Source organism: Silurus aristotelis (genome assembly GCF_946808225.1).
Source record: "Silurus aristotelis genome assembly, chromosome: 15".
In the NCBI taxonomy this organism is placed as follows: domain Eukaryota; kingdom Metazoa; phylum Chordata; class Actinopteri; order Siluriformes; family Siluridae; genus Silurus; species Silurus aristotelis.
Window position 1 is genome coordinate 8,888,860 of NC_139588.1, and position 26,254 is coordinate 8,915,113.

The window sequence follows — 26,254 nt, forward strand, 5'->3', positions numbered from 1 at the left end:
GTTAATAGAGCACTGTGATAGGTGATTTTATATTGTAAAAGTCAACACACTATTATGTTTTATTTAAACACTGTTAGTTTTAAAACACTATCCCAAAAAGTTATTAAAGGCAGCACAAATCCCATATAACTGAGCCATGGCTCTTTTAAAATGCCATATATGCAAATTTGTAAACTTAATTTGTACATTTGTTCACTTTTACCAAAAAAAAAAAAAAAAAAAAAGATTTGCTCTCTGTTGACGCATTGTAAAACAATACGCCATTTTCTTGCATTTGTTTGGATGCTCCAAGCCTTGTTAACCAGAAAAACCAGCAACAGAAAATACAGTATATTCATGCCTACAATTAACATAGATGAATAATACTGGGAACAATCCCTTTATGTCCTAAAATGAGTTGAAACTAAGGCGATACCCAAAGCACTCCTACTATGCATGCAGCAGCTATTTTCCGAACAGCCCAGGCAATGCCTGCTGGACCGCATTCTTTGTGAATGAAAACAGTCAGAAGTTTGTTGATGACTCTGTGTCATACCCGGGCGGGACTCGTCTAACAAGACATAGGGCTTTTTTGGTTATTTACTAGAGAACGGTCCATCCGCCTTCATTCCAACAACACGATCGTGTCGTTTAGGTCACAAACATCACTTTGGATTTGTCATTCTTCCAATTTGTGTTATCTATTTGTCGGATTTGGATTCATTTACAGTGGGCAATTTGTTGGATTACCAATGAGATGAGTTGATGGTGTCAAAGAAGGATTACAGATTGGTACCGCATACAATGGAACAGGCAAGTTTGTGTTGCATGTCATGACATATGTGAAAGGGAGTTAGCACTTATTGAGAATTATATAGAGATATATTTCATAGAAATAGTAGTAACTCAAATATTATCTATCTGTGAAAGTGTATTATCTATCTTAGTTTAGAACATCAGACAGCAAATATGGTCATTACAGATTTTGGGCTTCTCAGGACAGTGACAGCTGAACAATATTTTTTTTTAAGGGCAATAACATGATTTATGTTTAACAATTTAAGTTCAGTTTAGTCTGCAATTTTGTTAAAAATGTTTTTAAAAAAATAAAGAATTTTCCCCTGCATTTGTTTTACTGCTCCACAGGGTGAAGTAATGAAAGTTAAGTACCTGAGAGAAAAGTTCCAGAATGATGAATCATCAAAGAGTCGATTCAAACCTGCTATCCCAGAGAAACCTAAAACCATCCCACCAACATCTCCCACTGCAAAAATCAGCAACCCGCTAATTGCTTCCATCAACTCAGCCGTGGAGAACCGCTTGGTCCCTCGTGTGGTCTTTAAAGATGACAAAAAGAACCGCCAATTTCCTCAACCTGGAACATCACTAGTAAAGGCAAAGCCTATTTTACTGGATAAGAACCAAAAGAAGGAAGCAGATCTCATCAAACAAGCCCTAAAAGATAAGAAGATTGTGGTCCCAAGTCCTGTTACTCCAGTCTCAGAACAGAAACCCAAACCTGAGACTGTCCAAAAGTCTCCAGTTTTGGAGACACCAGTCAAAGTCCCTACACCTATATTCAACAAGCGAGAGAAAGATGAGAAAGAGAAAACAAGCCCATCAAAATGTGATGTACCGGGTGTCCTTGATCATTCAGATTCTACCATTTACACTCGTGCCAAGGTAGAAGCTACAGTTAACCAGTCTGTGGATCCCAAAGCTTCTGTTCCATCTGTTACAGCAAACCCTGTTATCTCTGCTCCAGTTGTTTCTCCTCGTAAAATTCCATCCTCAAAACCTCTTGTCCTAACAGATCCAGAGCCTGTCTTCCAAAATGGTCCTCAGTTGGAGCAACCAAGACCAGAAAATCCTATTAGGCATAATTTAAATATTCTAAGTCAAACAGCAGATATTTTTCCACATGGTTTACCAGAGGAGGCAGCCTCAATTCCAGAGATCCCTGATATTCTTGATATGGATATCCCACCTCCAATTATTCCTGAGGACTTTTCTGATGGTGGCACTTCTCTCCTTGATATATCTGCCAGTGTTACTTCTGAGAATTCATTTCCGGGGGCTTCTCTTTCTGTTGATCCAGTTCCCAGCAGTTCAGCTTTATTCCGTACAGCTTCCCCTATTCCAACAATAGAAAGCCCGTATTCAGATTCTGTTTTTACCTTCAGTCCTTTGTCAGCATTCAGTCCTTTGCCAGCATTTTCAGAATTTCCATCAAGTGTTCAGTCACTGGCAGCAAACAAGGGGACTGAATCCCAAAAGGTGATTGATCACACAGAGAAGCCTTTAGAAGTTCCATTGTCAAGCTCACCCAACACTAATACAGTGGTCTCTGCTTTAGCAAGAGCTGAAGAGATGGCCCCTGTTAAGAATAGCTCTTGTGATCGGCTGCTAACCCTTTTAGAAAAGGCTAAACGAAAGGGCTCTGAATACACCACACATGACACTCTGCCTGTAGTTAAGACAAATCTTCCCAACAATGATCCACTTGAGTTTTCAGCCCATGCTGAAACACCCTCATATGTGGATACCCCAAATGTCCTGGAAACTCCTTTGATTCTTCCTGATATCCCCCCTGTTGACTATGAGGGCAAGGCAGAAGAAGAAACAATGACAGATTACAACACCCAACCCTATGAATCAGCTCTCATTGACGAAGAGCACGGTAAGTGAATTTTTAGTTTATCTGGCCTAATTTTACTTTAGTAGTGTTCTCAATTTTTTTTCTATGCATTCATTAGTAGAAATTTAAATGCCTTAAATGCTTATTTGATGTTAAATTAATTCAAATGGAACACTTGTACCCTCTATGTAATCTATCTAAGAAATGTAACTATCCATTCAGCCAAACATGAAACAGTAGAATCATCCCACCCTGATGTAGTCTTAGATGTCAGTTCTTTGATGACAGAAGAACTTGATGGGGTCTTCTGTTGTTTACGTCCTCACGGTTTGGCTTGTTCTGATATGCAAATCTGTCCATTCCCCTCTATCATCAACATTCTTTTTGGGCCCTCATTTACCTGGATGCTTTTTACACCATTATGTATAACTCTACAGACTTTATAAATAATTTTTAGCAATGCATAAAGCTAGACTTCAAAAATAAACCCATCCTAATCTGAGTGTCACCAGATTTTTAATCATTTAGATTCAAAAGCTGTATAAAATCTACAATAAGTTTAGTGTCTATAAAGAGTCAAGCAGTGATACGTGTTGAAAGAAACTTGATTTGCGCATCAGAGTCATTTCTGAATTAGTTTGATCATCATCATTTCAAATCTCTAAAAGCTCTAACAAGGTTTATGCCTAAGACAAAACCATAAACCAATATTACCAAGTGCTAGATTAAGGGTGTAAGAACATTCACAGAAATCTTGCACTGTCCATGCAGACCATCCTCAGCAGCTGACAGTGATTTTTTTAGGTTAATTTGCATGTTTGTATACATTGGGTTAGAGCGAAATTATTAGCTGATGAGATAATTGCTCGAATAACAGTTCTACATGCAGCCTTATTAAAGGGGCAAATGAACAATAAAAATATCTGCAGAAATATAGCAAGACCCCTATTTATTTTAGAGAAACATGCCAGACAATTTCGATAATAGGTCACTTTTTTATTAGTTTAAAATGAGTTTAATGGATTTTATTAAAATTTCCCCATGATAAACTCTTTTGTTGTTTAATTTTGCTGATTATTTCAAAAACTCACAAATACTCAAAAGAATTTCACGGCTAAAACGTTTCATTTGTTGGGATGGACTTTTATTTGGAGGATTGGTATGTTTTGGTATGTAAAGTATCTAACAAATGCTATTGAGGTGATGTTGGGCAACATTTCACTAATTATCAGAATGACTGAGAGTAGAGCCATTTATCATTTATGAGTCATGTGCGAAGTAATTCCACACATAGCTGAAGGTGGTTGGCATGTATCATGTATGTAGTCTCTGGTTTATGCTCTTGTTTAATCAAGTTTTCTTGATTATTAATCTGTTGGTCCTCACTGTAGGTAAAAGTTCACCTGGTCCGAAGATGGTGTTTGTGCAAAGACCTCTTGTGCCTCCTCCACCTCCCCCCAGAAAGCCCCAGTCAAAAGTGACTAACGGTGGGATCACACCAGAGAAACCACTTCAGATTCCAAACACAGATTGGCAGTCCACCTTACTGCCAAGTCAGCCCCTGGAGTACAATGGTTCATGCTTCACATTCATTATTTTTATATTTAATATGTATTTCAAAACTAAAAATATTTTTCTAGTATAAGTTAGATATACAAAGTCTATTTGGGTACAGATTGACTAAATGCATGCATCTCTAACAGCTCTAGCCATATAATATTATCATTTTTACAGTATGGCATACTATAGAAGCAGATTGGGCAACTGAAAAAATATCAATCATACAGCCATTGGTCCTCATTCATATCCCCAGACATTTCGAATTCTGTTCAGGTATTAATTGCATTTTGAATGAGCACCAATTTCCTAGTGATTAACAATAGAAACAGTGAAAAGAGCTAATCTGTGGCCCTTTGGGAAAGGAATTATGCTGCCCCAGGCTCAATCCAAAAACATTTTCATTTGAGGTAAAGCAATAGGCAGCAAACTAAATGATAGTGATATTTATCAGTGCACACTGTATGTGTATTCTATAGAAAATATTCAAGTTAAATTGTGTACATTTCTGCAAACAAAGGCAAAGTGTAAGCTGAGATAAATGTCATTCCTGTTTTTTCTATGGCTGGTTTCAGATATTTTGTGTGAATTTTTAGATGTAGTTGGGCAGGAAATCTAGCTGAAACCTGTCAAACCTGGTTAAATATATAAGCTCTTCTGTGCGAGAGTGTGAATCACACCTGCTGTATCAAATACAGTTAAACAAAAAGCACTAAAAATGAACTTCTAGCCTGTATGCTGGATCACTTGACACTTGACACTCTCAGCTGTCTATTACAGCAGTCTGATAGCAGCGTATAGCATAAGTCAAACATAATAGTCTCTTGACTTAATTTGTTGAGGGCAGTGTCATTATCAGTGTCATCCTGCCCCATGAGCTGCTACGCTATGCTGTGCTCATGAGCTGCTATTGATAAATAAACTAGAATTCTCATTGTATCATAACCGGTAGTCAAGTTTGCTAGCAAGAGTATTAATTTGACCTGCTAGGTTGGTGGATGTAATGTAATAGAAGAAATCCTAACTATGTAACGCATCGCATGTTCTTAACATTAAACTTGGTGCATAATGTTACTAACACACACACACACACACACACACACACACACACACACACACACACACACACACACACACACAGCTGCGAAATGCAGTCAGTCACATTTTGCTGTCTAAACAAGCCCCTGCTATGAACCTGTCCAAAGTAGGATAATTATGGGAGACAGGTTTTGTGGAAGAAACATGAAAGCAAAAGTATGGAGTTTCCAATTCCTTAGCAGGGAGGTGATACATTCCACAATGATGTCTTTCTATTTAGCAAATAAACTGCATGCAATTCTATTAAGGTGATAAAGTTCTTAGCATTTATTTGTCACGTATTTATTATGTACACATTTACTTTTGTGTATGTGCTCTCTAGACTTGGCATTATTTGAAATTAACCTCACTGCTTAACATGTTTATTGTTACAGAAGTCATTGTCCCAGCTCCTGCAGACTTTACCTCAGAGGATTCATCGTATGAAGATTCCGAAGTATATAATTCATCTGAAATGGTTGGCACGCAAGCAGAAGCTCTGGATTATGGAAATCATGGACCATCGGTTCATAAGGAAGCATTTTTCAAACACTTAAATGAAGAAAATCAGATCCCAAGTATGGACACTACTGATAATAGGCTTCCCAGGACAAGTGAAGATTTAGATACAGTATCAAACGCTTCTCCTTCTCCATCAGGGTAAATCTTTAAGTTTTGTAAAATGATACTGAGCACAGACCAGAGTTGTAACTTGTTCATTCTTTATTGTTACAATTCTGCAACCCTTTAGATTGTTAGTTTATTAGCAGTCTGAAATTGTGACTTTTTGTCTTAGAAATCAGAAAAACTTCAGCAGCATAGAGTTGGAAGACCTGCCAGCCAACAAAAAAGGCAAAACAAAGAAACCACGCAAAGGATCACCTATGAGTATGAATGCATTTTTTTAATCGGGTACATTTGATAGTATCAGGTTTCTTTTTCTGTCACCTGACACCTCATTCACTTGGATAAATAAGGGTTTATTTAACAATTGTGTTTTTTTTTTATAGAAGTACAAAAATGTTTTTTAGATTTATAGACTAAAATGTATAATGTAATAAACTATTTTTACATGGTTTTAAAAATATTTATGCTGAATTGATTTACATTTATACAAATATTTTTTTGTAGATCCATACGCTGATACACCTGTTATTTCCGTAAGTGTTCTTTATACACAACTTTTTACAGTTCAAATTCATGTAATTTTATTGTGTCTTATTTGTGTGATAGAGAAATTATATATTTATTACTAAACAGAATTATATATATTATATGATTACATTTTACACTCAACATTTGTTTTGTAAAATGTATTCTCAGAAAGAGGAGGTCCCCAGAAAAACATTATTTTCAAAGTATGTTTTAATCTATTATTTACTTTGAATACTTATCTAATAATAATAATAATAATAATAATAATACAAAATATTAATAGTCATTTAATGCCATATATAATACATACCAGCTTTATGTCTGTGTTTACAGAAAGAACTCAGTGTCAGATGAAAAGGAGCTGAAGTTGAAAGAAAAACAAAAGCAGAAGGACAAAGAGAAGGAAAAGGAAAAGAAGGAGCAGAAGGAGAAGGAGAAGAGGGAGCAGAAGGAGAAGGAAAAAGAAAAGGAGCTGAAGGAAAAAGAAAAGAAGGATCAGAAGGAGAAGGAGAAGAAGAAAGAACTGAAGGAGAAAGAGCTCAAGGAGAAGGAAAAGGACAAGAAGGATCTGAAAGAGAAGGAACGAGAGAAAAAAGAACAGAAAGAAAAAGAGAAGAAAGAAAATGAAATCAGGAAGAAATTCAGGGTATACAAATACGGAATAAAACGATGATGAATTTATATGGCACATAGACGTTCATGTAGGAAATAAAAGAAATAACAGCCACGTGCCCCCAAATACACACGCCCATTCTAATGTCTGCTTTACTATTCTTTACTGTAGATCACAGGAGAAGAGGAGGCCTTGTACCAAGCAAAAGTGATAGAGACCACTAAGGGCCGTAAAGATGATCTGGCAATAAAAGCTGGAGAGATTGTCAGCATTATTCGCACCACAGACTGCCCCAAAGGAAAATGGCTGGCCAGGGACAATACAAACAAATGTGAGTTAATACAAACCATATCGTATAACATAGAAAATGTAAATTATTTTGAAGATATTATCTGTAGCTCATCTCCCATTTGAACATCAACAGTTGCATTTATTGGGAAAACCATTTGAAATCCTAGCGGTGTACAATAACTCTCCTGCTGCAGAAAATCCCTGTAAGGATATGACTTATTTATAATATTACACCAGCAGTCAGAGAACAGAACAAAACAATACATTTTATTGTAAAACAGGACAATGTTAATTAAATCATTGCTTCAGAACAGAAAATAACAAAACAATGGTCGAGAGAGAGAGAGAGAGAGAGAGAGAGAGAGAGAGAGAGAGAGAGAGAGAGAGAGAGAGAGAGAGAGATGGATATAGATATAGAAGCATCACACCACCACAATCTTCAATGTTTTATTGTAGCATTACATAAAGACCAAAATCACATGAAACCTATACAAATAATTTACGCATTGAGATATGCATAGCCCTAACACAAACTACAATCTATAGGTTTTAGTTCAGTATTAAACCTATTTATGTTTCTTTTAGATGGCTACATCCCTGTGGAGAGTGTGGAGCTGAATATTCAGGAGATGATGGGGCTAAAGCATAAAGCTGCAAACACGACCAGCATTAATGGGATCATAGAAACAGATTCCAGTACAGACATCAGGTATGATTTTGTATGACATAACTAGTGTAAAGTATTGCAATATTTAAGTTATACCTTTACCTACATTCATAAATTATTATTATTTTGGATGCATCATTTATACTACAATTCAATTTTGCTTTCGCAGATCCTTCCAGCATTACAGTCTGAACCAAGAGAGCTGTAAGTTCATACGTTTGAACTCTTTCATAAATGGCATGGATTTTTTTTTAATACTCATACATAAGTATAATGCAATTATTTGCTGTAATCTGTTATCGTTTTTTTTTTTTTTGTGGTCAATATAATTACATTTTGTTCTGTGAATCATTCTGGTTTTTATTGTGAATGTTTTGGTTATTCTGCTTTTCTCTCATTCAAATGAACAATGTTTTAAAGGTTGAGCGATTTAATATGGTGGTATGTATCATGTTAAAAAAAAACTGGATTGTTTTGAATTCTCAGTTGAAGATGACAGCGAGGAGTGGGGTGACGATGATGACACAGTTTTCCCACCAGCTCACACCACGGATCTGTGAGTATCAAAACAAACTGTGTCTCCTGCATGTAAATAATATCCTCAATTTTCACGACTTGTGCTTTTACGTCTGTCTTGATACTTATCCACTGATCCTGATTTTTTTCTCTCTCTCTCTCTCTCTCTCTCTCTCTCTCTCTCTCTCTCTCTCTCTCTGTCTCTCTCAACACACACACACACACACACACACACACACACACACACACACACACACACACACACACACACACACACACACACACACACATTTTTCAGAGAAATAAACCAGAGGGTGGCATCTCCACACAGGGGTGAGTCATTAAAATGCACGTTTTTCCTCTCTGTATTAGACATTTGACTTTATGAGTCACTCAGATATAAGGAAGAATATCCAAATGCTCATAGTGAATGTTGTATAGTAAAAAAAAGAATCTCATTATACATTTTTCATTATAGATTTCAATAAGAATTACAGCAATCATTCTTTTTTTTTCAGTTCAGTTTTCCTTCCAGGTTTTTTTTTGTCATTGTGGCTCTATGCTTTCATTAAACCCATCAGGTGCCACCTATTATAGTTAACTGAATGTCAGGACCAACTGATCATGTGAGGTGTGGCTTAATTGGAGCAAACCCTAATTCTTCTTGGATATGATCGGACTTGTGACCGAAGCTAGTTAAACTAGTACCTGCTTCTTTTCATCTTGAATATATTTCAGGTCCAGGCTTGTCAATCCTATAACTACACACTTTTCCGATTTCTCACTGTTGTTAATGTATAATTCATAGTAGTTTCTAAATAAAATACTTTAAGATTAATGTTTAATAAATGAAGACCTTAACACTTTTCAACTGAATTGTTTTTATTATTCATTTCTTCTCCTTCTTGCATACTTTCAGGTTCAGAGCCGGTTCCAACCCTGACAGGTCACATTGATAGAAGCGATAATCAGTAAGTGCCAACCTGACTGACATCTTTCACACGTGCTCTAAAGAAGCTTAATCATATCAGCTTGATCTTTGTATGCAGACTGTTTTTAACTCTTATGCTACATAAATGCTTACACATACATGTTACACTTCTGCTAGCAAGCTGTATAGGACTGTTTGTATAGAATGTATTCACAGATGGCTGTAATGTGGCCAAAACTTCTAGTACATACGGTATCTCTAATCGTGATACTGTTGTGAAAACATTTGGTTTGAGCCCTATATTATTGTAGGCAGAAGTAAAAAAAAACAAGACCATAATTTGCCTTTACTTATAAATTTGTTTGTGACAGAAATGTAAATTTCCTTTGTGTAATTTGTTTGATGAATGCTATAAAAATGCTATAAGAATCAAGAAAGTAATTCACTCGTTCATTTTGGTTTTCCCGATTATTTTCTTTCACTTGGATGTTTTGAGTTTTAATATTTGTTCCCAATGTACACAAACTCTAGGTGGCATTTTGGTAATCATGCAGATCACTGAAATTAGCGACATCATAGGCTACGAAGAAATCAGCCTATACTCTATATCTTCGCAGAACCTCTTGTTTATATTTCATTCAAAGCACAAAAGGGTTTCTTGGCAATTTATTCCAGCCGGCCATGAATTATTTGATAATGATTTATTTATGAATTCATATTCATTTGACCTTGAATTCTTGTGTCTGAGCAGTTCAGGACAAGAAGCTCTTCATAAACTGTCAACCTTCTTTGCTCAGCCAAAAGCACCCACACTGCAAAGCGACGCAATGTAAGCTTCAGCTCTCCTACATCCTGATGTCTTTAAATATCTGACTACAAACTTATTGAGCTAGACTTTGAAAATATCTGTATTTTCCTATCCTCTTTTGTCTGCCTGTTTGTGTATGTTTAATTAAAGAACCAAGGTTGCTTGCTGTCAGTGCTGGAGGACAATTCACAATTTCTTTTTTGTTCTTAGACATTTTCACACTTTAAAAAAGCACCCCATTAATGTGTTAAGGTATTTTAGGTACTCCTCTGCTATGCCATCAGACTGGTTCTTCATGTAGAATGTATAAGATTCCTCTGTCACAATGTTGTTCATTAACCTGTCTTTCCTCTTCTTCTCTAAAGACTTCTTCCTCCTCCGGATCTCTACGCTGACATCGTCAAAGGATAAACAGGATGCATTTTGCTTGAAAGAATGCGATTTGTAATCCTTTATATGCTTTTATATATATTTAGCAAGTACTGTGCTGTGTCAGCTGCTTGATATTTCCCCAGTCACTTTTGCATCACCAGGTGACATGTGCTAGAACATTTTGAAAGACTGCACTGGATGCTTCACTCTGTCACCTGGTACAGTTGTGAAAAAACTCAACTCGAATCAGCTCAACTCTTCCCCCCTGGCTGATGTAAAAGAATGCTGTCAGGCATGTAGAAAAAAACGAGGTGTGGACACACTGTGTACACATGGTTCAAGGTGGGGTTCATTTAACTTCCTATTTTACATGAGAAGAGGACTTTTTGAATGGATTTTACAGTTACTAGCTGTACAATATTATTAGTTTAATTCCAGAACCTTAATCCCCCCCCCCACCATGCTATTCTAAACAATCTGATTAAAGATATCTTTTAGGATGCCATTAGACGAGCAGTCCAACTTCAGCGTCAGTTTCTATTAAAGTATTCTCAGCACAGTCTTGCAAAAAAAAAAAAAAAACATAAATTCTGACCAAAAGATGGATTTGATTCCTGTTGTGCTTTGTAATAGTATTACATCTATGTACAGTTTATATTATTCAATGTCTGTAGTGTTTGTCTTGACCACTTTAGACCATCTCAAGTGTTTGGATAATGGATACTTGTTTAGAACAGTTAATTCTGCACCTGGGTGACGATAAAAAAACAAAACAAAAAGAAAAAAACTGCATGATATGCATGTTGTGATGGGTCTTGAAAATCATTATCCCCATTTCTTGACCGTATTTATTTGTAACATGAAATTACTTAGATTTTTCCAATAAGCACATGACAATATGCAATTGTATGCTCAATACACAATTTCTTTTTAATTGTCTTTTTTTTTTTGTACAATAAATAATAAAGTGCAAAAGAGAACACCATGCAGTGCATAAACTGTGTGTTGGTTGGGTGGGGGACTTGCACATCGACAGACCAGGAGTAAACACACACACACACACAAAAACACTGACTTTGTTTATACACGCCACGTATGTTATGTACACACAGTTATTGTATGAGACTTGATTGTGAAGCAAAAAACGCATTTTTGTTGTGTTTACTGGTTTGGATAGTTGCCATGCAGAGCATATTCGCGTGTGTGTGTGTGTGTGTGTGTGTAAAAGGGTGCATTTGTGGTGTTGACTGCAAATTGTGAAATTATGACAAAACTCTGACTTTTGCGTCATGGAAAAGGAGCTATAAACAAAACAGGTTGTTACTAAATAGTGTAATATACATGTTCAGCAGTAGGGGTAGCAGTTTCCCGCTATATAATAATGACACGATTTTTCAAAAGATCAAATGGAGCTTTCTACAGACACAATAAGGCACGATATGCCTACCAAAAAACAAAACAAATAAAATAAAATTATATATATATATATATATATATATATATATATATATATATATATATATATATATATATATATATATTCTCAGCAGTTTTTGCCATCATCACAGAAAGAATATATTCCTATCTTTCTGTAAACTCATCACTCCATCGAAGCACTTTCATGCTTGACCGTTTTTACATTCAGATACAAGTGGGGCACTGATACTGCAATCTTTCTGTGTAACAGTACAGTACATCTAACATAGAACAAAAAAAAAAACACCTCAGTGATACACAAATGTCATGCATTGACTACAAGCCCAGAAGCCGTTTCACATTCACGACCGTACAAAACAGAAGGCCAGGAGGATTCATGAAGACCAATTCATCCACAGGTGCACTAATAAAAATGTAAATCTCCACATGAGGAAAAGATTAAATTCTTTCCATAAAATCGTGTTTTAATATAGGTGCCATTTGATAAAAGCTTCTTTAAGAAACATAGTGGCTTTTGTCTGTTGAAGGTTATTAGAAACCTCATCCAATGGTTTCACTGAAATGCATAATTCAGAAATTAGTCTTTACATTTTGTATACACCCCAATATTGTTTAAAAAAAAACAACTTATGAATTGTTTTAATGGTCTAAGGTATTACTAGGCAACAGAAAAAATTTGCATTTTTCTGAATTTTTCTGAATAATGCATTCCCAAATTTTTGCTGTATGATTAAAAGAAAAAACAATACTTTGGTAATTATTTAAAACTCCTTCATGCTGTGACTATGCTGTGGCCTAGTCACAAGATGGCATAAAAAAACATGCCATCACCTTCAATTAGCTTCCTGAATTCCCCAAGTCCTCTTTGTGAAGTCTTTGGATCAAAATTAATGAAGCCCCTGGTAGAAAACTATGCTTTCAGGAGCTCTAAACATTCCAGCACTTAGGGGAACAAGATAAATGGATCTCCTAGATCTCCACACATGTATGCATTTACACACAATGTCTTGAAGCACAAAATCGTCAGAAACAATATATGTTGCTTTTAAGGCATAAGAGGAAGCTTCGAGTGGTTTTACCTTCTAAATGCTTTAAATCTAAAAGGCTTTAAATCTCTGCCAAATGTCATTAAATACACCCATCTCACTTTTCATACAGTATCACATCAAAATATTCTTCTGCATGCTCTAGGTCATTACTTCCGTCTCTTTTACAACTTCATTTCAGCATCTCAATCTCTTTTCTATTATTCTTCCTTCTCTCCTTGCCCCTTTTTCTGGCTCTAAATCTTTGTCCCAGACTATATGCATTGGATGTGCCTACAATTTCTCCTTGATCAAGGCTAGTGTAAAAACGTACAGCTCAGCACTCAATCAACGTCTCGCTCTTTCTTTTAAAAGCTTGCGATCTGAGTCTCTGATAGAATATTTCATTATTTGCAAATGAATGGCACAACACCGTCCAGCATCCAGTAGCTAAAAGAAAAGGCACTGCACCAAAGAAAGCCCATCTATATTTACTTACAGATGAAAAATCCTTAGAATTGCATACTTCTGTTACTCGAGCTCAACAGGAGCGCTTAATGTTGTGCTCTAAAACGTCAATGATGTGTATTTGCTGACTGGCTTTGTGCCTTTAATGCTTACCACGACAAACCATTCCACAGTAAAACCAGCAATTCATTTATCACTCGATCATAAATAAAGTCGACATAAAATATCTCTAAAAAATAAATAATCTAATAAAATCATAAATGCAAAAAAAACAATCCTCTCTTCAAATGCATATAAACATAATTTTTGGTATGCGATTGCAATCAACTAGCAACTCAGCTACTGAAGTGATTGATAAAGAGAATATAAATAGATTATATTATCAAAATGTTATGCATAGAAAAACAAAAAAAACGGATGACGCACTCTGAAACCGGGTATGGCCCCAGAATGGAGTACTGCTACATGGAACAGTCTAGCAGCGAGCATCATGCCTATAATCCTGTCTAACTCTCTGTGTGAGAACTGTGGCTAAATCTACTAAGGTCATGTGATTTAACCCAGCAACGTAACTACCAGTTCCTGTCTCTGTGCGTAAATGAATGGGTTTGTGAATGAGTGTGTGTGCATGTGTGTGGAGTTTCAGCGTGCCAGTGTGGTGATTAGACTGGCGCACATCTCGAAGAAGTCCATGGTATGGCTGCCCTGTCGCGGTGCTAGCATTGGCATGTTGCCCGGCAGAGAGCACGGTAACGAGCTGCTGAGAGGCGGTACATCAATAGCGACGGTTGCCGAGTCGATGCTGAGACGGGGCCGATGGAGACGTGCAGCTGAGCCTGAGCGCTGAGGTGTAGACGAGCCAGATTTCAGCTCGATGATGTCATCTGAAGAAAAAAGACAACAAGTAATTTGCTAACAATGTCTGCCCAACACATTTTGGAATGCAGTGTATACCAAGCCAGCAGAAATTCTGCTGATTTCTACTGATCAGTGATGGACGCTTAAATTGCACAACTGTTATATTGCCATTGTAGCCAATTGTTCATTGATTACAGTGTAAATGATATATAAATGTCTTACAGTCTAAGATGTTAAATGAACACATTATATTAATACTGGAGTCGTAACTCATTAGCAAAGTACCATCAATGCTTTTGAAATCCAGTAGATAACTGCGGTTGTCCACTTGATAGAGCTGCAGACTCATTTTCACAAAGTTTCCAGTCACTGGGTTCTTTCTGCGCACCTTCAGGTGATAAGGATTCACCACCTAGAATAGACAAGATATAGACATCTAATATATTAATAGATATCTAATATATACACTTGAATCAATCTCAACTATTCCTGCCCGCTCTCAGGGTAAGAGGTAGGTATACATCAAGACTATTTTCTGTTCTGGCACCGAGGTGGTTGAATGAACTTCTTCTAGATGTGTGAACAGCTAAGTCTCTGCCTATCTTCTAACTTTGCATCCTAGTGAACCAGTGTTGATTTATTCCTGTATTTAGTCTTCAAAACACTTTTGTACGTCACTCTGGATAATGGCGTCTACTAAATGATGTAAATGTAAGCATGTCCATGTGAAAAAAACTATAATATAATATGGATATATTATGAAAGGGTGAATTTTGCTTCAATTTTTAAACCTTGGATTATATTATAAATAAAAATGTTAAAATAATTTCATAACGCATGGAATTTAAGTGCTTTCCTGAATGATTCCCAATCATCAAGAATTGTTGAAACAAAAATGTCTATAATTACTTGTTTCTTTTAACTAGATGAGCAAATAGTTTGGGGAGAAAACAACAAAACTGTGATTAAAATATCACCATGTAAATGTTAAAAACACAAAAAAAACCCAACCTGGAATACAAGCACTACATCAATTGCACCATACAGTTTCTGCATCCTTTATGACATCTCTTTATTCATTAATGTTTGTACCTATTAGTTTTAAGAGGGCCTCACACTTTTTTCTCGTAACACATATTCCTATGGTGTCTGTGCAATGTCTATATGATCTTTAAAGTAAAAGGTACGTAGGACGTCCATGTCTGGGTTCACACATCATTGTTTTACTATGTCTTATTGGCGAATAAGAAATAGTTTTAGCTAGGGCTGCAATAATAAGCGATAATGAAGGGGCTGCGATAATAAGTTTATTATAAGTTTAGCCCAATTAGTTGGGCTGCTCAAGTTACAGGTTTAGCGTGACGGCAAGAGAACATAGCCGCTTGCGAAATGCCGGAGAGTACAGGGTCAACTGGCAGCAGGAAAAGTGAGTGTCCCAAGTCACGAATGAAGGTGAAACATCAGCACAGTAAGCAAAAAAATTACCCCTTATTATGTGAAAATCTTCTTCTTCTCCTTTCGGCTTCTCCTATTAGGGGTAGACACAGTGAATCATCTGTCTCCATACCCCCCTGTCCTCTACACCTGCCTCTTTTAAACCAACTAGCTGCATGTCTTCCCTCACCACATTCATAAACCTCCTCCTTGGTCTTCCTCTTTTTCTCCTTCCTAGTGGCTTCATCCTCAGCATTCTCCTACCGATATACCCCATGTCCCTCCAAACTATCTTAATCTCGCCTCCCTCACCTTGTCTTCAAAACGTCCTACATGTGCTGTCCACAATAATAAACTCATTTCTAATCCTGTCCATCTTCGTCACTCCCAACAAAAACCTCAACATCTTCAGCTCTGCTACCTCCAGCTCCACCTCCTGTCTTTTACTCAATGCCACTGTCTCTAAACCATACAACATCGCAGGTCTCACCACAGACCTATAAACTTTCCCTTTCACTCTTGCAGATACCCTTCTATCACAGATCACTCCTGCCACTATTCTCCACCCATTTCACTTTGCCTGCACTCCTCTTACTCCTACAGAATTTCATTCCCCTTCTCTCCAGCGCATATCTCCACCCTTCCAGGCTCTTCTCAACCTGCTCCCTACTCTCACCACAAATCACAACATCATAGTCCAGGGAGACTCCTGTCTGACCTCGTCCTTCAATCTGTCCATCACCATCTGTTTTCAAACGTGATTTACTGCGGCTTTACTATTATCTAATGCTTGTTTCTTTAATGTTTGTATATTTTTTATGCATATATAATTTAATTATTATACACAATTAAATTAATTATATATTCTAGATGCTTAAATCTTCACAACTGAACAAAATGTCTGTGTATTTTTTTTAAACAAAGACTGTAAAGCATGGTTTTCAACTTTCCATCTGCAATTATCATTAAAAACAATACAAATGTTGATTTACACAAAAGCTTCACCTTGCAAAACCCAGAATGAGTGAATTTGTTCAAAGGAGAAATCCCACATGCACTCCACAACAAGCAGCTACTAAGCTTTAAAATGTCCAAATTAAAGATAATTAAACTCAATATGTGGCTTTTGCATTTTTAAGTACACTTTAATACATAAATACCCTAAATTAAGGTTTTTATATAGTTAAATAAAGCAAAACAAATCTGAAAATAATAATAATAATAATAATGATAACAATAATAATATTATATAATCGTCTGATTAATTGATGATCAAAATATTCGGTAGTTACAGTCCTTGTTTTAGCTCAGGTTTTGTCCAAAATATATATACATGTCTGTTCCCACATTGTGTTCCTTCTCTGATCAGCCAGGGCACCACAGCATCATAGATCGCACTGGAAACCTCTTTAAAACCTCTGCAAGAATTCATTTTAGTGTGGGAATGATCAAATCTAACAGTACCTTAACCAGGTACACAAGCAATTTTGCCTCTTTAGCTGTTTCTTATTAACTCATTTCGGAACCACTGGAATGTTTCTCCACAAACAGATAGCTGGAAATCCATTTGTTTATCTACACAGCATGCACTTACTTGACCCTCACCTTCCAGTCATAATCAAGCTGCTTCATGGCACGGTACACTTCAGCCATGATGTCGTAGGGTCTGCTTTGACTGCGGATACCAAGATGCCACTTAGCCTTTTTCACTGCCAGAGATTTGGGTTTGGTGGTGTTCAGGGCGTCCAGTGGGCACCGGGCCTTAGGGCTGTCTGCCAAAAGTGGCGGCATCCTCTCAGGGTGTGGTTTCATGCTCTCATCAATGAAGGAGCCAGCAGGTGGGCTGGAGGCCAGGTAGAACTCACTGGCCTGGTTCATGATACGACGATTGTCGATGATGAGATGATAAGCGACAGCCAACTGGTCCTGCGGGTCACCGCTGTACAGGCTGCCGAGCACTTCGGCCTCGGCACACTCAAACTTCTCACAAACATCTCGAACAGCTTCCTCATCGACCACAGCACTGTCATAGGAAGCGTCCTCTGGGAACAGGTAGCTGGGAAGATCCTGCTTGAACCACTCATCCTCTCTGAGGAAACACAGCCACACAACTATTATTAGACACGAAATCTTGCTGACAAGCTTCAAAAAAATATGCGAACCAGCACAATTTCAAGCGATTCCCCAAGTTATTAGAATGGCTTTGTATGCTATAGTGTTACAATTCCCCTTCAGTGCAACTCAAGAGGACCAAACTGGCGCTAAAGTAATTGAGTGTCTTGCACAGAGCCCTGACCTCAACCACACAGAACTCGTTTTGGATGCAGTGGAAAGCCTGATTCCTACACAGACCTCCTCACAAACATCAATGCCTGATTTCACTAATGCTCTTGTGGCTGAATGAGCACAAATCCCCAGAGTCATGCTCCCAACCCTAGTTGGAAGACAAAAAAAAATTAGAAGTAATTATAACCAGTGGGAACTAAGTCTGGAATTGGGATGTACAACAAACACATTAAGTGTGATGGTCAGGTGTCCACAAACTTGTTTTAGGAATACTTGAGTGGTTATTATTCTTAACTACAAAAATATCTCTATACGACTTTATATCGTGAACCTGAGTAGTTTTTTTTATGGCGAACCTCGACTGAAATTATTTCCTTGTAAGGAATATTTCCTGGTAAGATTCCTGTACATTTACATACCTACTTTACACATCACTACAAAGAGTTCTCAAATGACCTGCTATAGAGCTCTGACCTCAACCTTTTGAGATTAATTATAACTGCACCACACAACAGCAAATGGGGACATAAATTGAAACATGATGTTATATATATGATTGGGTAAGAGGTATTCATGTTGTAAGGGTTTTTATATTTACCATTTTTTAAGTGTCTTACCTGATGTCTTTGATTGTGGCTCTCTTCAGAGGGTCTACCTGGAGCATAAGTATCAGCAGGCTGGCCACAGAGCGATTAAGGTACTCAGGGATGTAAAAAACTCCTCCACGAATCTTCTTGAAAAGAGTGGGCACGTGCTCATCGTCGAAAGGCAAAGTCCCACACAGTAGAGCGTACAGGATCACACCACAACTCCAGATATCCACCTCTGGACCTGCATACAGTCTTTCAACGACCACACAGTGAGTATGCTTGTTGTGGTGTTTGCGAGGTGTTTTTTTTTTTTTTTTTTAGCATAGAAAGTCATAAGGCAGCACAGGCATTCATGAAAAAAAGGCATGCAGGCTATATACCAAGCAGTAAAGCAAAAGTGGCTAGATAACGTCACACAGTCAGTTTGTCTTACAAATTAAGACTATGACATGAAATGTCATGACTGGTTACCTTCCAGAGATGACCTCTGGAGCAGCGTAGTTAGGTGAACCGCAGCTTGTTCTTAAAAACTCGCCATCTGACATCATGTTTGACAGGCCTAAAATAAAACACGAGACACACTTAACATTAAAGAGCTGTTTCTTTTAAATATACTACAGAGCAACTGAACATACATACAGTATGCTTTGAATCAAATCACTGGAAATGGCAGGATATTATAAGGCCATTAACAAGAATGTAAACTGAACTGTGTGTAATGATGGAGATGAACTAATAACATTAGAAACAGAATTCCAGTAGCAAGCAGATTAAATTCCTCTCCAGGCTTCTTTACTCTATTCCTCCCATTATTTATTTTTAGCATTTTGTAATTGCAAAAAAACTGCCTTTGACAAAAATGTGTGAAATATAAAAGCATAAGTTGTGAATAAATCATCCAAACAAAGTTGCCTAATTTCCCTGATTTAAAGTTTTAGATCTAAAATGAAAAGGACAACTGATTCTGAAAGGAAAAACACTCTTATATCAAGCCAGGGACAGGAATGTAGGATACACTCTTAAAATGTGTATGGAAAGTCTAGGACTAGCTCAAGCGTGTAAGAATTGAGATATACTGCCCATAATCAAAGTACATAGGACATTACACACAGCGCACACACATAAGAAATGAGAGCCATCAAGAGGAAGATGAACATGAAAGAGGTCAAACTGATTTTTTCAGTAAAACAGTCAATCTTAGTGTCTTCTAAATAGTACACAGATGTAAACCTGCTTTTTGTTATAATTCATAATAAGAATTGTTTTCCTTAATAACTGTCATTATTCGATTTTTTTTGCTAAAACCCTAAATACAATCTCCAACTGACATGTTTCCTAGACGACCAAACAACCTGATTAATAGACTAAATTTCCAAAAAAGGTTTCAAAACTGCCTGTTGCTTAGCAACTCTGTTCCTGTGTACCAAAGTCAGCAATCTTGGCGTTCATGTTGCCGTCCAAAAGAACATTCTCCGGTTTCAAGTCTCTGTGCACCACCATGTGTCTGTGACAGTAGTCCACTGCGGAAATGATCTGCTGGAACAAACGGCGAGCTTCAGTGTCCTCTACCTGTTTGTAGAGACGGGGGAGAGTACAGTGATGAAGAATTATTAAACACTAACACACCTACACTACTGCAGATATGTACATTACAGTCAAAATGAAATCGATGGTGTGGTCAGGGATGAAGCATGGCTGCCTTTAATAAAAAAAAAACATTATAGAATCATTGTGACTGTTTTTTTTTTTTTTTTTTTTTTTTTATGTATAGTGGACAAATGCCATATGTGGTCCTTCCCCAAACGCTATTGAACACCTTTGGGATGAATTGGCACACTGACTGACCCCAGGCCTCCTCACCTCACCTACATCACCTACTTTACTAACATTCTTTTTGCTTGCATTAACACAAATATGCACAACCACACTCCAAAATCTTCCCAGAAGAGTGGAGGGAATTATAATAGCAAATCTAAATGTAAAATGGAATTTTCAACCAAGTACAAACACATTACATTTAAGAGGATATAGAAAAGTCAACAGGAGGAAGATTTTTGCTTCTTTATTTAGCATAGCCTTGACATAAAAATATATATATTTTTTTCGAAAATGCCAGGACTAGCAATTTCCCACCCGTGATCAAATGCACAATCTCAATATTGCAAAACACAATCTGTGCCAGGCCATAAAAAGGTACCTTGCAATTATAAGGTTTAGCCAGGCTCAGCGGTTATGCATGTTGTTTATAGGCTTGCTAAAGAAAATGACATAAGGTACAGATTACATTTAACAGCCATTTATTTAACATTTAATGGGTGCATTTTTACAGTTACTGACTGTAGCTCATTTGTTGCTATACACAAGCTAAGAGCATCTGTATAGCAGATGACCCTAATAAAATGTCCAAAGGTACCTGTACCTAATGAAGTGACTGTGAAACACACTCATTATGCTAGAATTCTTACCCTTCCATTCTTACAGATATAATCAAAGAGCTCTCCTCCAGATACATACTCCATCACCATGAAGAAGTCTGTGGGAGTACTAATCACCTGATAGCTGCAACACACACACAGACACATTTAAATTATAGTGATACTTCAGTGTATTTTACAGAGTGTATTACAAAAGACAGTACTATGCGAAGACTGAGTAAGTATTGTTTTATGTTGTTTTAAATATGATCGCAAGGGTATTTATTGGTGCTACTTGCAGAAACACATACTACAATATTCATATGTGGTGGGTTAAATCCAGGTTTAAATGGGGAAACCTGTGTATATATTGCGCTGTATATATGTAGAAGCATTGTTTATGTAGTTAACCCTCCTTATCAGAAGCCCCAAATAAATACCTAACGTAACAGAAAATCTGTAAATATGACCGCAAACAAAAAAGCCCCACAGCAGCATGACCTCATCTGATTGGAAAGGCCCTTGAAGAACATCACATAGGACCATCATAGGAAAAAAGCAATTGCATATTATCTCATCATTGTGTTTATTTTGAATAACACAGCTTGCTTTGAGCACGGTTTCGGCAGTCATATACCCATATTTATGAAGTTAAAGTAAGCTAAAATAAAATATCACATAAATGTCCTTGTATGATTTTATTCATTAAGATTCATAGTTCCTTTGATTTTGTGAACATTCTCCAGCTCTCCATACTCTGTGATCTCTAAGTCTCTTGGTTTGTGAATGAGCCAATCAAGAACAAGCATGTCTGGTTTCATAAGGACCAAACCTTCTATTCTGAGGTAGTGCTGTTGTGTTTTTGCTCTCATGCTGCCAAATATGATTGTGGTTTGGTTTGTTGATTTGTTTTGCAAATATGGAACATTAAGTTGCTTAATATAACGTTCATTTGCATGGATCAAAAATGAATATAAATGAATCATTTGTATTTTGAATGGATTTTTTGTATTAGAATTATTTGAGTTATATGAAGGCGTTTTTTTAGTTTGGCCGATATGTTTGGCCGTTTTTTTTTTTTTCTCACTTAAATTTAACATTTATTGAACAACACAAGCCTCTCCAATCAGTGCACTCATGCTTTCTCCAAATGTATTTTCATTCGCTCTCCAAAAGCAGCATAACATTTAACCAAGGAAATATATAAGGCTAGATAAGGAACAAATGGTAAGAAGCCCGGGACAACACAAGTTGACGATCGGTCGTCTGGAATGTCAGTGGTTTTTTTTAGTGTCAGTCGGCTTTTTTTTCACACCAATGGCTCTAGTCGGACGGCGTTAGCTGTTTCTCGCCTGATTCTGCATGTCAAATCAGCGGCGGAGCTCGTCAGCAAGAAAATGAATCCGATTGACTAATTAGCTTAGTAAATAAACACACAAAAATAAAAGGAACACACTTCTTGTCAGTCTTGCTCTTGTCTTTGCAACTTAGCAGACATGTAGCAGTAATGGTAGGGAAAGAGAAGGAAAGGGGAAGCTATAAACACTGCTTCACAGTTCTAGCTCATCTGGTTTCCATGTTTGGTTGCTGAATACAGACTACTGCCACCTGCTGGTATAAGACAATTATGTTTTCTAATGCAAGCGCAAAATTTACAACACAATGTTTCTTTTTCATAATCTCCTGTATAAAATCCACACCTGACCTCTGCAGAAGCACCCAATTACACTAAGTCTGGCTTGATAGGTGGGAGTGCGTGCCCAATGGCAGGTTAGGGATTGCCCCTTACCTGAGTGCATAAGGCACTTGCATGCGCTATCTTTCCTCAGTTGACATTCCCTTCCCGCGACATCTATTTTTCTTACCGCACAACTTGCTGGTTATCACACCGCACTTTTTGTCTTCAGGGGGACACATCTTTGGATCAGCCTCCACCAGACGTGCTCGTCCTTAGCCAGGTAAGCTTTTCTAAATTTCCTACACAGGTGGACCACCTGTTGCAAGTCAGCACGGCTGCGTGCTGTGCTCTCATCGCCGCTAGGGATTCCCATTCCTTATGTGTTGTCTGCTTGGGTCTTAAACATGCTCGAGAAGCTGTCGGCCTTCCCGAGAATTGAAGCAATTGCTTAAAAAGCTCCTGCTTCCCAGGCTCAAAATACCTGCTAGGCAGTGCGTCGACTTCGGGTTGTCTGACTCGGAGGGGGAAAAAGGCAAAGCTGTTGCACATTTGGGGGCCTCTCGCAGTGCAGCTTCCTCTAACTGAGCTGACCAGTGTCCGCCCTCGTTCGAGGATTTATTTCCGGCCGGACCACCCGGTTCCGGGTATAAGAACGAGGCCCATCCCGTCACCTGTAGGCTCTCAGGCTTCCGCTCCTTGCCTCAATCTGTACTTCTGGAGCTTTGTGAACAAGCTGTCGCGTACCTTAATATCGGATAGCTGGCCCTCCTGAACGATTCGGATCAGGAGAGGGATGTGTATGACAGAAAACTTCTGGGACCACTTCCCGGCCCTAGAAAGCAGCAGCTTCTTCCCATTCTCCCTGCATCTTTTTGGAGATACGCTTGATCTTAAACATGGTCTTGCGGGTTAAAGATATAGCGAGTCTCAACATGGATGACCCCTCAAGCCCTCTATAGCCAGACACGTTAACCCCTCTTAAGGCAGGCTGCTTACCCCACCCAAAACTGTACTACCAGGCAAGAAGAATCGCTTCTCCACGTCCATTTATCAGGCTTCTTACAAAGCATTTGCTCTCGCAGTAAGTGCTCCTAACATCTCCTCACTGTTGTCCGCATATCAGGCCGAACTCCTCATCGATGTTGGACAACAACTGGAGAAAGGGTCGCCAAGCGGTCCAAGCGAGCAGGCGTTCCATCGCTCTATCGGTGGTTGGAGAATGCGTGCTGTGGTTTAATCTATCCGGTCTCCCCAATAGTGAAAAGCGGCACATTGCAGGAGTGCCGGTTGAGCCTGGACAGGCTCTCTTTGGCCCTGCCGCTGCGCTAATGCAGCAGCGCTGCGATGACAAGAACAAGAAGGACGAGGCTTTTAAACTTTGTCTTCTGAGAAAGCCAACGCCGCACCAGATGCTGTCTGTGCGGCCGCCTAATGCACCTGCTATGGGATGCCATTCCCACCATACAGGCAGTACTAAGAAAACCTGCGGGAAACCATCAGCTCAGCCGAGTGACCCACACCCACAGCGGCCGCATCTAAGAAGCCCCCTAACCCCACTACTTCTAAACGGAAACAGCCGGCCTGACGCTTAGCCACAGAGGGCTTTAAGTCCGTGTTCATGGGTGGCCAGCGCTTCGGACACCTGTTCTGCACTCTATGTTTCCCCGTTCCCCGTGTGCCGATCTCCAGTTCGGGTCACCACACAGCTCCCTTCACACTCCTCTCACAAATTTAATAAAGGCTCCGGCCCCAGTATTTTACAAAACACAAAAATAATAAAAAACATAACGAATCATATTAATTAGTTTTCTGAGGGAGTATTTTCCTTTAAACCCTTGCATGTTGCTCCTTGTTAGCCCACTAGATGGCATCATTGCACCAATAATGAGCGATCCGGCCAGACCGACTTTAGGCAGTCCACCAGTCACGTGACAGCCTGGCTGTCTGTGTCAGCCCCCGAATGGGTGATTCACACGATCACAAGGGGTTACAGGCTTCAGTTTCAGAGCACCCCCACATTTCATCTGAGTATTTTGGGTGAGAGCTCCACTCACATTCTGACGAAATCGCTTTCCTCCTCGAAAAGGGGACGGTTAGAGTTGTAGCTCTGCATTTAAGCAAACAGGGCTTTTACTCTCGCTACTTCCTGGTCCCAAAAAAAGACGGCTCTCTCCGTGGTATTCTGTATCTCAGAATGTTGAACACGCATTTAAGGAAATACAATTTCGGAATGCTATCACACAGCACTCTTGTACGTTTAATAAAACGTTTAATCATTTCACCTACTAAGGTGTGTGTTACGAATTCACGGTCCTTCCGTTCAGGCACGCACAGTCCAAGGACTTTCTGTCTCTTTGCGCCGCTGAGAACAGCTGACATAAATAGACGATTAGCTGATTATAGCCGATTCAAGAGAGAAAGTGATTCAAAACACTACCCATGTGCTTACGCACATCACAGAGCTCGGTTTCAGAGTCAATGTGGGGAAGAGCAATTTCACTCCCGCTCAGAATGTTATATTCTTGGGTTTGGAGCTGAATTCCGTTACAATGCGGGCGCGCCTGTCGCAGAAGCACATTCTCTCCTTCATGAATTGTCTCTCAGTTCAGGGAAGGAGCAAGGGTACAATGTACATCATACATGTCTTAGATTACAGGGTGTTATGGCTTCGTCTGTTAATGTCCTGCCTCTAGGCCTTCTGAGAATGAGGGCTTCATGAAGTGGATTTTATCTTATCTCCTCAGTCGGTTGCGCAATCTCTGCCACGTTTGTCACGGCGACAGGCACATGCACAGCAGCGCTGCGCCACTGGAGAGACACAGAATTTTTTCCTAATGGGATCCCCTTTAAGGCGATCAAGCTGCAGAAAGTGGTAAAGACAGATGCCTTCTTAACAGGATAGGAAGCCACACAGGAAGGCAGATCAGTGAATGGTGTGTGGCCAAACACACTACACTCTGCCCATATCAACTATTTGGAGCTCCCTACAGTGTGGAAGGCTCTGAAACATTTTTTACTCCGCTTGCAGGGGGATTATGTGCTGGTGCACTGTGACAATACAACAGCTATAGCACATATCAACCATCAAGGGGGATGCGCTCCTAAAAGCTTTCACTCAAAAGCTTTACCTCACAAGCTGTTAGTATGGAGCAGATGGTCCACTGACATTTTCTGTCTCGTTATAGGTGACTTATGTCCCGGATTTTCTAAACAGGGGCGCAGACCTTTTGTCATGGGGAAATCCACTCTAAGAAGAGTGACTCCTTCACCCTCAAATAGTGTGGTTGCTATGGAAGAGGTTCGGACGATCGGTCATCGATTTCTTCGCCTCGTGCAGAAACACCCACTGTCCAATGTTCTTCTCGCAACGGGACGAGGATGCCCTCCTCGGCCTAGACTCACTGGGTCATCCATGGCCCAACGTGCTGCTCTACGCGTTTCCTCCGCTCTACCTAATAAC

General features: G+C 38.7%; 2 protein-coding genes across 2 annotated transcripts in view; one reads left to right on the top strand and one right to left on the bottom strand.

The window, feature by feature from the left end:
- The first annotated feature begins 132 nt into the window (after positions 1–132).
- On the top strand, positions 133–11,589 carry LOC310738350 (uncharacterized protein). The gene is made up of 16 exons (XM_083563291.1): positions 133–792; positions 1,126–2,659; positions 4,009–4,191; positions 5,647–5,911; positions 6,048–6,139; positions 6,383–6,411; positions 6,575–6,609; positions 6,740–7,052; positions 7,191–7,350; positions 7,896–8,019; positions 8,147–8,181; positions 8,464–8,533; positions 8,792–8,826; positions 9,413–9,464; positions 10,176–10,253; positions 10,598–11,589. The coding sequence occupies exons 1-16, from the start codon at positions 745–747 to the stop codon at positions 10,641–10,643; spliced, it is 3,099 nt and encodes a 1,032-aa protein (XP_083419417.1). The 5' UTR covers positions 133–744; the 3' UTR covers positions 10,644–11,589.
- Positions 11,055–26,254, bottom strand: part of prkaa2 (protein kinase, AMP-activated, alpha 2 catalytic subunit) — a 23,414-nt gene continuing 8,214 nt past the window's right edge. Inside the window, exons 3-9 of the mRNA XM_083563341.1 lie at positions 21,168–21,261; positions 20,127–20,271; positions 19,174–19,261; positions 18,730–18,954; positions 17,432–17,915; positions 14,678–14,804; positions 11,055–14,418 (exon numbers count right to left, since the gene is read on the bottom strand). Coding sequence (XP_083419467.1) covers positions 14,177–14,418; positions 14,678–14,804; positions 17,432–17,915; positions 18,730–18,954; positions 19,174–19,261; positions 20,127–20,271; positions 21,168–21,261 — 1,405 coding nt within the window. The 3' untranslated portion in view covers positions 11,055–14,176. The remainder of the gene's footprint in view (positions 14,419–14,677; positions 14,805–17,431; positions 17,916–18,729; positions 18,955–19,173; positions 19,262–20,126; positions 20,272–21,167; positions 21,262–26,254) is intronic.

Coding starts and splice junctions, on each gene's coding strand:
- LOC310738350 (XM_083563291.1), top strand. CDS start 745: ATGGTGTCAAAGAAGGATTACAGATTGGTACCGCATACAATGGAACAG. Junction 793..1,125: donor TACCGCATACAATGGAACAG/GCAAGTTTGTGT, acceptor ACTGCTCCACAG/GGTGAAGTAATGAAAGTTAA. Junction 7,053..7,190: donor AAATCAGGAAGAAATTCAGG/GTATACAAATAC, acceptor TCTTTACTGTAG/ATCACAGGAGAAGAGGAGGC.